Here is a 15,308-nt window from a genome sequence, read left to right on the forward strand (position 1 = left end):
TGCTGAGTGTCGTGTTCTTGTCCAATTCTGGCATGTACGTTGCCTCAAACTAGTACATGTCCCTCGGCCTGGAAATGGTTGGTCTCCCCTGCTAGGCTGGAAAAGCTGTCATCGTTAAAGTATGGGGATTCTATTGGAGAGATGTAGCACACATGATAAAAGTTCTCTGAGATAATTTCCTTATTCATTTCGACCCAGATGTAAAATGTTCCTGTTTTGACTAATTTAATAGAGTGGGTTAGCATACCCCCTGTTTCAGGGGGCATGGTTCTCTCTCTCACTCTCTTCCCCCCCTCTCTCTCTCCATATCTCTATGAAGAAGATTCTTCCTGGAAACTCGCACATGTCCATCGCCATTCCTCACAATCACAGGTGTCATCAGCTCCCTCACTAACCTTTGGTCAGTATGGCTGGAATGGTTCTTCCATCCTCCCATACTCACTCAGGGCCACTGATCAGTAAAGGCTGTATTATTATTAAAGGGGCACTGCAGAACACCATCATCAGATTAACTGATTGGGAGTGAACGACATGATTCCATATGTGTTATGTCATAGTTTCGATGTCTTCACTATTATTCTATAATGTAGAAAATAGTAAAAGTAAAGAAAAACCCTGGAATGAGTAGGTGTGTCCAATTTATATAGGCCCATTCCTCATCTTTTTACCAAAACAGAGCCGGGGTGACCTTTGTTATTGTTTCAACTAAAGATTCTAGCTTTAAGTGCGGAGGTAATTTGGCCATATGAGGCTGCAAAACGGGGATAATTTTTAATAATGCCTTCTGACTTTTCCCAGTGTCAAGGTAATTCTTGGCGAGTAAGTATGCCTAGTTTCACGGTTGATGTGCTAAGCGACGCCTAACCCGTTGAAACAGCTGTGGACTAGCTCCTCGCTGATGAGGCTTCTCTGGAACGACAGGCACTGGGGCTCTCCTTGCTGCATTGCTACAGTATCTCTCCTCGTAATGATTAGAGCACTCAGTGTGTGTGTGTTTGTATTTGTGGCTGTGCTCTGCCAAAATATGTTTTTCGCTCTACAGGAGGAGGACCGGGAGAGTTTTGGCTGGATTAGATAGTGTTCCCTTTTTCCACACACACACACAATAAAACACATTGAAGAAAATGCTGTTAGCACAGATGGGTGCAAGTGAAATTTGGACAGGAGCATAGAAAGACTGCAGCATTCACCCAGGCCAGGAGTGTGTGTGTGTGTGTGCGCATTTTCATGAGTGTACTTACACTCACAGTTGACAGTTGTCATCCTAATCTGCTCAGCGGAGAAGGGGAGGTGGGGGTGCTGTGTGGTGTGTGGCTTTGTACTGTACACGTGTGTGTGTGCGCGTGCGCGCGCGTGTGTGTGTACTTAGGTGCATATGTGTGGGAGTCCATTATGGAGAGGGAATATAAAGATTCTAGGAGCTGATTGAAAATGCTACCTGTGGTAATGTCAAGGATAAGCCTTGTTCAGATGAGCCTGTGTCCCTGTTGGAGGTCTACTTCTCTCGCTGGCACCGTTTGGGGAGTTTGATTACTGGTCCGTACTGGTCTGGTCTGTCTGTGGAAGAGGAGCATGGAGGAGGACAACAAATACACGTCCAAACTGTCGCCCACTGTGGACTACTGGGCAGGCATGTACCTAGTGGTGATAGGTGAGTTACTTACAGCTGAACTGCGGTTCTCTTTCATTCCTTCTTTTTCATTTGTTTCCCTGTGTGGATGGATTCTGTTCAGCATTCAGCATGGGGCTGGTAGTTTGGAGTTTGAAACACAAATTGCAGGAGTTTAGATATTAGTGCATCATATATTTTTTGGGGGGGAGACGGTGATTAGAGATGATGGGAAGGGACTCTGCGTTTTGAGGTTTTCACACCAAGTCATATCGGTAGACGATATAGGTGTAATACACTGAGTGTACAAAACATGAGGAACACCTTCATAATATTGAGTTGCACCCCCTTTTGCCCTCAGAACAGCCTCAATTTGTCAGGACTTTAAAAGGTGTTGAAAGCGTTCCACAGAGATGCTGGCCCATGTTGACACAGTTGTGTCATGTTGGCTGGATGTCCTTTAGGTGGTGGACCTCCCCTTCATCTACACTAATTTAAGTGGATTTAACAAGTGATACCAATAAGGGATCAGAGCTTTCACCTGGAATCAACCGGTCAGTCTGTCATGGAAAGAGAAGTGTTCCTAATGTTTTGTAAACTCAGTGTACTGTATAGAATAGGTTGCACTTACAGAAGAATTGATTGGACACAAAGCATTATAGTTGTCTTTTCAATGATTGGTAATGTGTGATCTAGTTCTGTTGATGTGTGAAAGAAATAGAGCCTGCACACTCATAAACTCCACCATGTACCTTAATTCGCAAATAAACAATGTTTAGATCCTTCAAGGATCTTTGTCAGGTGACTAATGGTTATTGTGCATCCATTGATTTTACACAAGCTGTTGCTTATCATTTGTTGCTGATTGTTTATGTTGTACGCAGTGGAAACCGTATCTTTCACTGGTGCTCGGTCTGATGTCGAATTGGACTATACATAAGGATATCCACGCCATCAAGATACACAAAAGGTGAATTTGGAATTTGAATATGTTTATTCCTTACAAATTCACATTTGAAAAGTGTGAATTTTGGAAGTGTGCTACAGCACTCCATTCTTTCCAGTTGTAATTCTGATCTCTGCACACTCTCTCTTGTTTAGTGCATGCTTCCACAACAGTTCCAAGCAGTTCCATAGAGCTGAACCGGACCATATTTGGTGATATTGAAGATTTTGTGTTTTTCTATTTGCTATGGAACAGTTTTACTGTAGGTTGTCTCGGGTGTAACAGAGGTGGTGTCTGAACATGGAGCCTTGGTCCTGTCTGCATGTACTCTGTGGAATCTTTAGTACTCAAGCTTAATTTATGTGACTCTGTAGAACTCAAGCTTTATTCACATGACTCTGTAGAACTCAAGCTTTATTCACGTGACTCTGTAGAACTCAAGCTTTATTCACGTGACTCTGTAGAACTCAAGCTTTATTCACGTGACTCTGTAGAACTCAAGCTTTATTCACGTGACTCTGTAGAACTCAAGCTTTATTCACGTGACTCTGTAGAACTCAAGCTTTATTCACGTGACTCTGTAGAACAAGCTTTATTCACGTGACTCTGTAGAACAAGCTTTATTCACGTGACTCTGTAGAACAAGCTTTATTCACGTGACTCTGTAGAACTCAAGCTTTATTCACGTGACTCTGTAGAACTCAAGCGTTATTCTCTTTCAGCTTCACATTTCAAACACTTTCGACATGTCAACTCTCCAACACTTGCATGATCATGATGTTAATAGGTTTGACCGTAAAATCACTCACTTTAAAAAAAATCGCAAACATACAGACACATTTTTATCACACATCGGCATGCAAGCAAACACACACACAAGCACACGCACATACTCCTATCCCTGCTCACCCTCTCAGAAATGCATTTCATACATTTTTCATACCCAGGTGCCATAAATATTGGCATTCTCACACTTTCTACTTTACACTGTCATCCCTGGCCTTCAGCTTCCAGCCGTGAAAGTGTCCTGTTGGTTAAAATGTGTAAAATGTACTTACTACCTTTTAGCTACTTTGCAAATACTTAGCATGTTAGCTAACCCTAACCTTAACCCCTAACCCTAACCCCTAGTCTAGCTAACATTAGCCAACTATTTTACATTAGCCACAACAAATTGCAATTCATTATTCTTTATAAGATATTCGTTACAATATTAACATTTTATATTCATCCAATGTGATGTTGGTCCGCATAAAGTGGATGCAACTTGGATATAGACGGTCCATGAATCGGCATATGTGAATGTGAGTACCTTGATTACCTTAAAAAAATGGTCTGACATCTTGGACGCAGTCTCCAGTTCTTTAAACCTCAATGGCTCTGATAGACATGAGCCTGCAAGTCTCATCTCCACAGCGTTGCTGGAGATTCTGCAGCACCCCAGAAAGAGAAGTCAATTTGCTAGTTATAAAGTTATAGAATTACTACTGTCTGTTCAGAATGAATGAGCAGATCCCCACCAGCTGCAATCTGTTCCATAATCAAGACCTCTACAAATACTCAGTCCTGCCACTTCCACACTGCCAGATCGTAATCTCTGCTCAGTCAGTCTACGTTTCTATCCATTTGTTACTATTTAGATCCTGTTAACCTGTTAGGGCTAGGGGGCAGTATTGACACGGCCGGATAAAAAACGTACCCGATTTAATCTGGTTACTACTCCTGCCCAGTAACTAGAATATGCATATAATTATTGGCTTTGGATAGAAAACACCCTAAAGTTTCTAAAACTGTTTGAATGGTGTCTGTGAGTATAACAGAACTCAAATGGCAGGCCAAAACCTGAGAAGATTCCATGCAGGAAGTGGCCTGTCTGACACGTTGTGTTTCATCTTGGCTCTTTTTATTGAAGACTGAGGATCTTTGCTCTAACGTGACACTTCCTATGGCTCCCATAGGCTCTCAGAGCCCGGGAAAAAGCTGAACGATATCGAGGCAGCCTATGGCTGAAACACATTATCGCTTTTGGCAAGTGGCCGATCAGAGTACTATGGGCTTAGGCGCGTGCCCGAGTCGACCCCATGCTTTATTTTCTTTCATCTGTTTACCTAAACGCAGATTCCCGGTCGGAATATTATCGGTTTTTTTATGAGAAAAATGGCATAAAAATTGATTTTAAACAGCGGTTGACATGCTTCGAAGTACGGTAATGGAATATTTAGCATTTTTTTGTCACGAATTGCGCCATGCTCGTCACCCTTATTTACCCTTTCGGATAGTGTCTTGAACGCACTAACAAAACGCCGCTGTTTGGATATAACTATGGATTATTTTGAACCAAACCAACATTTGTTATTGAAGTAGAAGTCCTGGGAGTGCATTCTGACGAAGACAGCAAAGGTAATAACATTTTTCTTATAGTAAATCTGACTTTGGTGAGTGCTAAACTTGCTGGGTGTCTAAATAGCTAGCCCTGTGATGCCGGGCTATCTACTGAGAATATTGCAAAATGTGCTTTCACCGAAAAGCTATTTTAAAATCGGACATATCGAGTGCATAGAGGAGTTCTGTATCTATAATTCTTAAAATAATTGTTATGCTTTTTGTGAACGTTTATCGTGAGTAAATTCACCGGCAGTGTTCGGTGGGAATGCTAGTCACATGCTAGTCACATGCTAATGTAAAAAGCTGTTTTTTGATATAAATATGAACTTGATTGAACAAAACATGCATGTATTGTATAACATAATGTCCTAGGGTTGTCATCTGATGAAGATCATCAAAGGTTAGTGCTGCATTTAGCTGTGGTTTGGGTTTATGTGACATTATATGCTAGCTTGAAAAATGGGTGTCTGATTATTTCTGGCTGGGTACTCTGCTGACATAATCTAATGTTTTGCTTTCGTTGTAAAGCCTTTTTGAAATCGGACAGTGTGGTTAGATTAACGAGAGTCTTGTCTTTATAATGGTGTGAAATAGTCATATGTTTGAAATTGAAGTTTTTGCATTTTTGAGGTTTTTGAATAACGCGCCACGGGATTACACTGGCTGTTACGTAGGTGGGACGATTTGGTGCCACCTACCCTAGAGAGGTTAACCATTGTGCCTGTTTTCCTTGCCTGACACAGTACTCTCCACTACAGTTCTGCCAGCTCTGACTCTGGTTCCTGTCTCCAGTCCCACGTCTCCTCATCCTGCTACTCTGCCCTGTATTCCCCACTCTACTGCTCCATTGGATTCCCCTCCAGACCTGCTTGCCCTGTCACAACCCCTCTCGCTCCAGCCTCAGCCTCCGCACCTGGTTTCCTGCAACCCGCCCGAGCTTCCCCTGGCCTGCACTCCATCTTCCCCCTGTGTTTCAATAAATATCTTGGTTACTTCATCTGAGTCTGCTCTTGGGTTTCCCTGTTCCACTCTGCGTAACAGTGTGGTGGAATTATTGTAATCAGAAGGAGAGACTTTTAACATTTCTTCAAAATAATCAAACTTTATTATTTAATTACTGCAGTAATGGAGTTGGTCAGCAATCACCCCTGGAGGTGATCACTGAGAACTCAACCAGCTGGTTGGTAACCACCCCTGGAAGTGATCACTGAGAACTCAACCAGCTGGTTTGAGCCACAGATTTTATAGCAAAGTCCATCCTCCTTCAGTCTACGTGACAAACAACAGATGTGTGGAAAGTATCACAATTTTAAGATTTGTATGAAAGATACTTATAATTCACACCAGACAGTATCTGCTGTAAAAACTGTCCTCATTGTGTAGAGACCAGTTTCTGGCCCCCCAACTCCATAGTGGAGTCATCTTCCCCTGGTACCCCAGTACAGAAACATTAACTCATGCTCTGGAATGTGGTATCACCCAAAGACATGGTACATCTGTTAGTGTTAAATCCCCCAGAGGCCCACTTTCAGTTCACACAGAATAGAAACTGGAAAGCAATTTTAGGACTATAAAATCCTCCTAATTTGGTACAATATGTGTGTCTCCACACACCTAGACTATTGATGGATTCAAGGCGAGGTTGTTTTTATTGATCTGTTTGTCAGAGTCAAAGTAGCCTGTCATCTTGATGTATTGTGCGATATTAAAAAATATTCTGCTAAAGTCTCCAGTCATGTAAAATTACATGAAATGCTGTTATAAAAGGACACATTATTTCCAGACCCTAGGCTACAAAAACTTTATCCCATGTGTGCAACTTCTGTAAGAGCCTCTACTCTACTGCCACTACGCACATGTGATGTGCATGCAATGCTTTATTGTAAAGGAATTTTTTCCCCCCATGCTTTCTGGTACCTCAGAGCTCCCCAGGTCACCCCCCTCTCGTGCTAACTTTTTGTTTCCGGCACCTCCCGATTTACAAATTAAGCACTGAACACAGGCATAGACTCTAACTAACCACCATATACTAAAATAATCACACAAGCCACTAGCCAGCCAGCGATATACCATGAGTTAGAAAATGTATAATATTAGGCTATATCGTGAAGTTATTATTTAGGAGCTTTGAAGATAAATCACAATCGGTAAGAAAATAACCAGCTAGCTAACTAGCAGATTTACATCAATCATGAACATCAATGGTCAGCTGACAGCCTACCCTCTTTTCCCAATGTCAATCATGTTTTTAGGAGGCACTGTAACTAGATTACTTACAATTTGTGATAAGTGAGTGTGTTACAGAAATAAATACGCCTATGCTCAAAAATGTAACATTTTTGCTACAGAGGCAGTTAGTATGTGACAGAAGAGGTGATCATCAGGTTACTGTCCTCAGAACACATGCACCTTGGGAGAGTTAAACGAATTCATGCCAGAGTCTTTATTAATGGCTTGGATTAATTCATGTGTCTGTCTACCTACAATATGGAGCAACTTTATCGCATAGAGGTGTAACAAAACTCCAGCTGTTATTGTGATATTTGTGTAATCAACATTTGGTTTTCCTTGTCTGGCCTGTGTGTCTAAATATGACAAACAACAGGGTAATGTGGTGATGTGGTGTCGGGTCATCGGAGCAGAACATCACCTGGCTCAGGTCTAACGCTCTGAATAAGACATCATGCTCCGCCGGGCTGTAAGTAAGGGAGGAATAATTGAAAGGCAAACTTCCATCCCGATCATCAACCCTAACCTCCTCCAATGAGACCAGGACCATGTTACTGTATGTAAGGCACAATGAAAATAAGTGTTTTTGGAAAGTTCAAATCGCAGATGTCAAGACTTACAGATGTTCACGATTCATTTCTTTCTCCCAGTGACACAAGGAAAACATGCCATTCTTTATACATGAAAATAGAAAGATATTTTCTATTGACAGAGGTCTTTCAGTTGGCCTCTCGAGTAACCTGACATAGGTGGCATTTCTACTTCACACAGCCAGCAATGAATTTAATATTCTCCTTTTCCACCAACGGTTGCTGTGGATTGTTCTGTCAAGGTACTGTTGGCTTTCTGAAGGACAAAGCCTCACATCCTTCACTTTCACTGAACAATGGGAGATTACATTGATTATAAACCTGTGGAGGAAGAATGAACATGTAGCGCCACAATATTTCCCCTTGGTTTAATTAAATCTCCATCAGAATATGGGACTGGCGGGGTTGGGAGGGAGGGTTGGAGGGGAAGGTGGTGTGTTGAGGTGGAGGGAGACGTTATATAAACGAGATTGAAACCAGAGTGATTCAGGCCACATTAATCAAATATCTCTGTGAGAAAGGTGGGCTACAATCAATTTTCTAATTAATGTTCCATTATTATGTTTGCTGTAGCTAGCTGGACCTCAAGCATGTTTTCTGTGTAACAGGTTAGGAGAGGGAAGAAGGTTGATAAAACAGGTCAGATGTGGAGAGGTTCCTATTGGAGAGGAAAAAAGGTAACGGAGAGGGGTGTCAACCTACTAGTATGGTTAAGGTCACGATTCCCAAATACGCAGCCCGTGGGTGGTTTTATTTCACCCCCCAAGTTCTGGCCCAAAAAATACTAATAATAAAATAATAAAATCCTGCTTAAAAAAATAATATTTTTTGGACATAAAAGACTGTAAAATCACCAGGAAATGAGCTCAAAGTGATTTTAATTCCGGGAAATCTTTCCCCAAGTATTCCCAAGCATAAATAGAGAGGAGAATGTGATCGTAGCCCAAGGTAATCAAGGTTCGAAATGATTTCGTTTTTGTCAAATACTATATCTGTCTCGGTTGTCGTCGGTGAATGAGGACCAAAACGCAGCAGGTACGTGAATGCTCATCTTGATTTTTAATTACTCTCAAAAATGAACATACAAAATAACAAAACACGAAAAACGAACACTCGACAAATAAACAGTCTGGTAAGGCACAAGGCTATACACAGAATAATCACCCACAAATAACACATACAAACACACCCTAATATATGGGACTCTCAATCAAAGGCAGATAGACAACACCTGCCTTCAACTGAGAGTCCCAACCCCAATCAACCAAACATAGAAACACACACACTAGACTAACCATAGAATTAACTAAACATAAACCAAAACCCGGAAATACTAAATCAAACACCCTTTACACAAACACACCACCCCGAACCACATAAAACAAATACCCCCTGCCACGCCCTGACCAAACTACAAAACAATTAACCTTATATACTGGCCAGGACGTGACAATATCTGTTTGGGATTCTTGTGGTTGTTAATTTGCAGTGAATTATATGAATTATATGTTCCAGCCCCCCAACCATCCACTCAAGGAAAAATTGGCCCACGGCTGAATGTAATTGGGGACCCCTGGTTTAGGTGATGAGAGTTGAGGCATGATGATTATAGATCCATAATGGATTATGAAGCTTGGTTTAGCATATTTTTATTTAAAAAAAATATTTCACCTTTATTTAACCAGGTAGGCAAGTTGAGAACAAGTTCTCATTTACAACTACAACCTGGCCAAGATAAAGCAAAGCAGTGCGACACAAACAACAACACAGTTACACATGGAATAAACAAACATACAGTCAATAATACAATACAAAAAGTCTATATACAGTGTGTGCAAATGAGGTAGGATAAGGGAGGTAAGGCAATAAATAGGCCATAATGGTGAAATAATTACAATTTAGCAATTAAACACTGGAGTGATAGATGTGCAGAAGATGAGTGTGCAAGTAGAGATACTGGGGTGCAAAGGAGCAAAATAAATAACAGTATGGGGAAGAGGTAGTTGGATGGGCTATTTACAGATGGGCTATGTACAGGTGCAGTGATCTGTGAGCTGCTCTGAGAGCTGGTGCTTAAAGTTAGTGAGGGAGATATGAGTCTCCAGCTTCAGTGATTTTTGCAGTTTGTTCCAGTTGTTCCAGTCATATATTTTATTAGATTAGCTTTTGCCATATCTGAGAAAAGTGGGAAAATAATGACCCAGAGGAATGTAATTACACGTGTGACATTATGAAAGAGAGAGAGAGGTGAGAGAGAGAGGCAAGAGGGAGAGAGAGGCGTGAGAGAGAGAGGCGAGAGAGAGAGAGAGAGAGAGAGAGAGAGAGAGAGAGAGAGAGAGAGAGAGAGATATGGAGGAGTCTTCTTCATCTCATGAAATGATCAGTATTGTAGCAGGCTTTCAATACCTTTCACCAATTGTGTCACTGTTATGACATGATGTGAATACCAAGGATGATCAATGCCTTTCCATGCATCTAGTTAATGGGAAATATTCTTGGTTAACCCTCAGAGTCAAATCAATTGGACCCATCAATCTCCTCTGTGAAATTTGTTACTAGCTCATTGTCATGATATTTTACAATTGTCTGTGTAATTGTTGCTTACTGGAAATACTTCCTTACTTTCTTTGTAGAAGTGTCAATCCCACAACTATATGCTGTTCCAAAATGAAGTTTTATTCAGAATGCTATTTGATGAGCTACATGAGTCTCCTTGATCTGATGTTGACAGATACAGTCCCCTTAGCTGCTCTTGTGGTTGTTATAGCTAATTAAGGTCTGGTGGAATCCCTCTCATTGCGTCCAGTAAAATGGACTGCAGGGTCCCTGTTGTTCAACAGTACCCACTGGGCAAAAACTGTTTGAATCAACATTGTTTCCATATATTTTCAATACAAAAACTAAATGTGGCGACGTTGAAAAAATGTGGAAAACTAAATGGATTTGCAAAAAAATCCTAAACTTAAGGGCATTTTCTTTATTTTTCACACAACTAATGACATGGTGACATTTTTAGTTGATTTCATGTTGAATTCACATTAGTTGACAACTTAACCAAATGTCAATCAAATATAGAACGTTGAACTGACGTCTGTGCCAAGTGGGTAGCCTCAAGGGCATTACAGCCTTGCATCATATCTTAGCCGAGGATAAATTAATTAGGCCAGCAAATTGGATCAATTAAATGCACTCACTGGGGCGCTACAAATGGGGGGGTTAATAATTATAATGACTGGTTGCTGGAGACAGATCTACATCAGCCCACCTGGGATCAGAGCTCATTCTCCTGGATGGTTTTACCTCCATCCACGGTAGTCATTCTGAGACCAATTACCTGCATGTTGAGCACTTATGGATGTACAAGGAGAACAGTTGCTGGTAGAAATTACTTGAGTTCCTATGGGGGCTCCTCACCTTGTGATGCCATTGATTAGGCCTACGTAAGAACTAAGCTTCCAAATAGGATCCAACTCATTAGAAGTCATGGCATGCTGCTATGTTCTGTCTGGCTGTGAGCTATGATCAATATTAAGGTTCATACAGATGTAGGATCTTCATTTTAGCCAGTTTGCTACAGCAGGAAGAAAATCCTGCATCAACAGGAAATGTGAATTGTTATGTGGATTATAGGTTGATTTGTTTTTTGTTAGATCAAATCAAGTCTGTCATTTCAAAGTGGAAACTTTAGAAGCCTTTTTGTAAGGGAGTGCGTAACTGGCGGCATGGAAGTCAGGCGCAGGAGAGCAAAACTTGGTAATCAACGGAGCAGTTTTATTCATAAAACCACCGGTAACAAATGGGTACAAAATCCGTCGCGCACCAGAGAAAATGTGCACTTACAATAAACAATTCAGCACAAAGACATGGGGGGAACAGAGGGTTAAATACACAACATGTAATGAGGGAAATTGAGACCAGGTGTGTGAGAAGACAAGACAAAACAAATGGAAAATGAAAAGTGGATCGATGATGGCAAGAATACCGGCAACGCCGACCGCCGAGCGCCGCTCGAACAAGGAGAGGAACCAACTTCGGCGGAAGTCGTGACACTTTTTAAAACTCAAATGCACTATAAGTTAGCATTTCCTGCTTTGCAGCAACAAAAGAGTGATACAATTAAGATCCTACATCTGTATAGATCTTCTTCAATGTCGCAAATACTAATCCTTTTTCTCTGCTGTCCATGTTAAAATGGATCTAATTTTTCAGGCTTCTTTCATAGACTGTTCTCTCTGCTTCCGCACGGCAAGCAGTACCGATGCACCAAGTCTGGAACCAACAGGACCCTGAACAGCTTCTACCCCCAAGCCATAAGACTGCTAGTTAGTCAAATAATTAAGCAATAGCTATCTGGACTATCTGTATTGACTATTTTAGCACTAACTCTACCTATATGTACAGTACAGTGCCTTCAGAAAGTAGTCACACCCCTTGACATATTCCACATTTTTGTTTTACAGCCTGAATTCAAAATTGATTAAATATATATTTTTTCACCCATCTACACACAATACCCGATAATGACAAAGTTAAAACATATTTATTGAAAATGTAATTCTGAAATATTGCATTTACATAAGTATTCACACCCCTGAGTCAATACTTTGTGGAAGCACCTTTGGCAGTGATAACAGCTGTGAGACTTTCTGGGTAAGGATCTAAGAGATTTCCATACCCTGATTGTGCAACATTTGCTCATTATTATTTTCTAAGTTCTTCAAGCTCTGTCAAATTGGTTGTTGGTCATTCCTAGACAACCATTGTTAGGTCTTGCCATAGATTTTCAAGAAGATTTAAGTAAAAACTGTAACTCGGCCATTCAGGAACATTCACTGTCTTCTTGGTAAGCAACTCCAGTGTAGATTTGGCCTTGTGTTTTAGGTTATTGTCCTGCTGAAAGTTTTCCTCTAGGATTTTGCCTGTGCTTAGCTCTATTCCGTTTCTTTTATCCTTAAAAACTCCTCAGTCCTTTATGGTTACAAGCATACCCATAACATGATGCAGCCACAACTATGCTTGAAAGTATGAAGAGTGATACTCAGTAATGTGTTGTAGTGGATTTGCATAATACTTTGTATTCAGGACAAAAAGTTAATTGCTTTGCCACGTTTTTTTTGCAGTATTATTTTAGTGCCTTGTTGCAAACAGGATGCATGTTTTGTAATATTTGTGTTCTGTACAGGCTTCCTTCTTTTCACTTTGTAAATTAGGTTAGTAATGTGGAGTAACTACAATGCTTTTGATCCATCCTCAGTTTTCTCCTATCACAGGCATTAAACTCTGTAACTGTTTTATTGTCACCTTTGGAATCAGGGTGAAATCCTGCGGTTTCCTTCCTCTCCAGCAACTGAGTTAGGAAGGATGCCTGTATCTCTGTAGTGACTGGGTGTATTGATACACCATCCAAAGAATAATGAATAACTTCACCATGCTCAGAGGGATATTCAATGTCAGATTTTTTATTTTTACCCATGCAACTTATTATGTGACTTGTTAAACACATTTTTACTCCTGAGCTTATTTAGGCTTGCCATAACAAAGGAGTTGAATACTTATAGACACAAGATATTTCAGCTTTCATTGTTTATTCATTAGTAAAAAAAAATTAAGAATTCCACTTTGACAGTCTATACCAGTTGCTAATGAAGCATGTAAAATGTGATTTTATTTCATTTATTAACAATTGAAATAGATTGAGTGAGAACTTGATCTCAATATTTATGCCTACAGGAGGATGAAAGTAAAAAATGTGCAACATCCCACGCAAGCTCCCACATTGTTTAATCTATGATTTTAAACCACTCTCTGAAGGACTGGCTGTCCATTATGGCGCATTCTGAGTAGTTCTGAGTAGTTTTATGTCTCATACTTAGTTGAATGGTATCCATGTGTAATTTCTCCAAAGCCATTTTATAATTGATTATAATAACAACTACCTGGAGAATGAAAGAATAGTCATATCTTATAGTTCTATTCAAAGAGAACATTGTGTATCTCCTATAGCCTACCTATGTGAATGCTCTGGTATATTATTTATCCACAGCCATATTTGATGTTCACTAGTACTGAGACACACGAACAAAGCTGTTGTGCCTGTGCAGAGTTTGAGCAGCACGCATCTCAACCCTTCTGTCTCTCAACTATCCTGCCTCAATACACATACAGTACAAATTCATCCACAATCCTATCTTCCAGACATCTTCTCTCTATCTCCAACAATCTCCCTATCCTCTGCTTTCTCAATTTTCTCTCCTTATCTTCCATCACTCTCTATCTTCCATCTGTCCTCTACATCTTCTTAATTTTTCTCTCTATCCTCCATCTATGTACGTATGTACAGATTCTCAATCTATCCTTCCTCTATCCTCCATCTATGTATTCTCAGTCTATCCTTCCTCTATCCTCCGTCTATGTATTCTCAGTCTATCCTTCCTCTATCTTCCGTCTATGTATTCTCAGTCTATCCTTCCTCTATCCTCCATCTATCTATCCTCAGTCTATCCTTCCTCCATCTACGTATTCTCAGTCTATCCTCGATCCTCCTTCTATGTATTCTCAGTCTATCCTTGCTCTATCCTTCATCTATGTATTCTCAGTCTATCCTTCCAAAATCCTCAATCTATATATTCTTAGTCTATCCTTCCTCCCTCTACGTATTCTCAGTCTATCCCTCCTCTATCCTCCATCTATGTATTCTCAGTCTATCCTTCCTCTATCCTTCCATCTATGTATTCTCAGTCTATCCTTTCTCTATCCTCCGTCTATCTATCCTCAGTTTATCCTCCTCTATCCTTCCATCTATGTATTCTCAGTCTATCCTTGCTCTATCCTCCATAAATCTCTATCTATCCTCTCCTTATCCCCCACCACTATCTTCAATCTATCCTCTCTTTATTCCCTACCTCTTGCCAATTTCAATGTGAAACAGATTTACCCTGTGTGAAATAGCATAATGATGTCCCTGCCCTGTCCACTAATAAAACAACAATATACACTGAGTGTACAAAACATTAGGAAAATGACATAGACTGACAAGGTGAATCCAGGTGAAAGCTATGATCCCTTATTGATGTCACTTCAATCAGTGTATACGAAGGGGAGGAAACAGGTTGAATAGTGATTCTTAAGCCTTGAGGCAATTGAGACATGGATTGTGTATGTGTACCATTCAGAGAGTGAATGGGCAAGACAAAAGATTGATAGGTGCCAGGCGCACCAGTTTGAGTGAGTCAAGAACTGTAATGCTGCTGGGTTTTTCATGCTCAACTGTTTCTTGTGTGTATCAAGAATGGTCCACCACCCAAAGGACATCCAGCCATCTTGACACAACTGTGGGAAGCGTTGGAGTCAACATGGGAGAGCATCCCTGTGGAATGCTTTTGACACCTTGTAGAGTTCATGCCCCGACAAATTGAGTCTGTTGTGAGGGCAAAAGTGGGTGCAACTCAATATTAGGAAGGTGCTCCTAATGTTGTGAACATTCAGTGTATTTTCACCAGTTGTCCACTGTCAAAGCAGGACTTGTCTCTCACAGATGGTGAGATTGTGG

General features: G+C 40.6%; 1 protein-coding gene across 1 annotated transcript in view; it reads left to right on the top strand.

Moving 5' to 3' along the window:
- The first annotated feature begins 1,360 nt into the window (after positions 1-1,360).
- LOC106608050 (opsin-5) overlaps positions 1,361-15,308 on the top strand; it is a 47,936-nt gene continuing 33,988 nt past the window's right edge. The window contains exon 1 of the mRNA XM_014205725.2: positions 1,361-1,651. Within this exon, the coding sequence (XP_014061200.1) occupies positions 1,573-1,651 (79 nt within the window). The 5' untranslated portion in view covers positions 1,361-1,572. The remainder of the gene's footprint in view (positions 1,652-15,308) is intronic.

The sequence above is a fragment of the Salmo salar genome, chromosome ssa06, assembly GCF_905237065.1.
Source record: "Salmo salar chromosome ssa06, Ssal_v3.1, whole genome shotgun sequence".
Classification (NCBI taxonomy): Eukaryota; Metazoa; Chordata; class Actinopteri; order Salmoniformes; family Salmonidae; genus Salmo; species Salmo salar.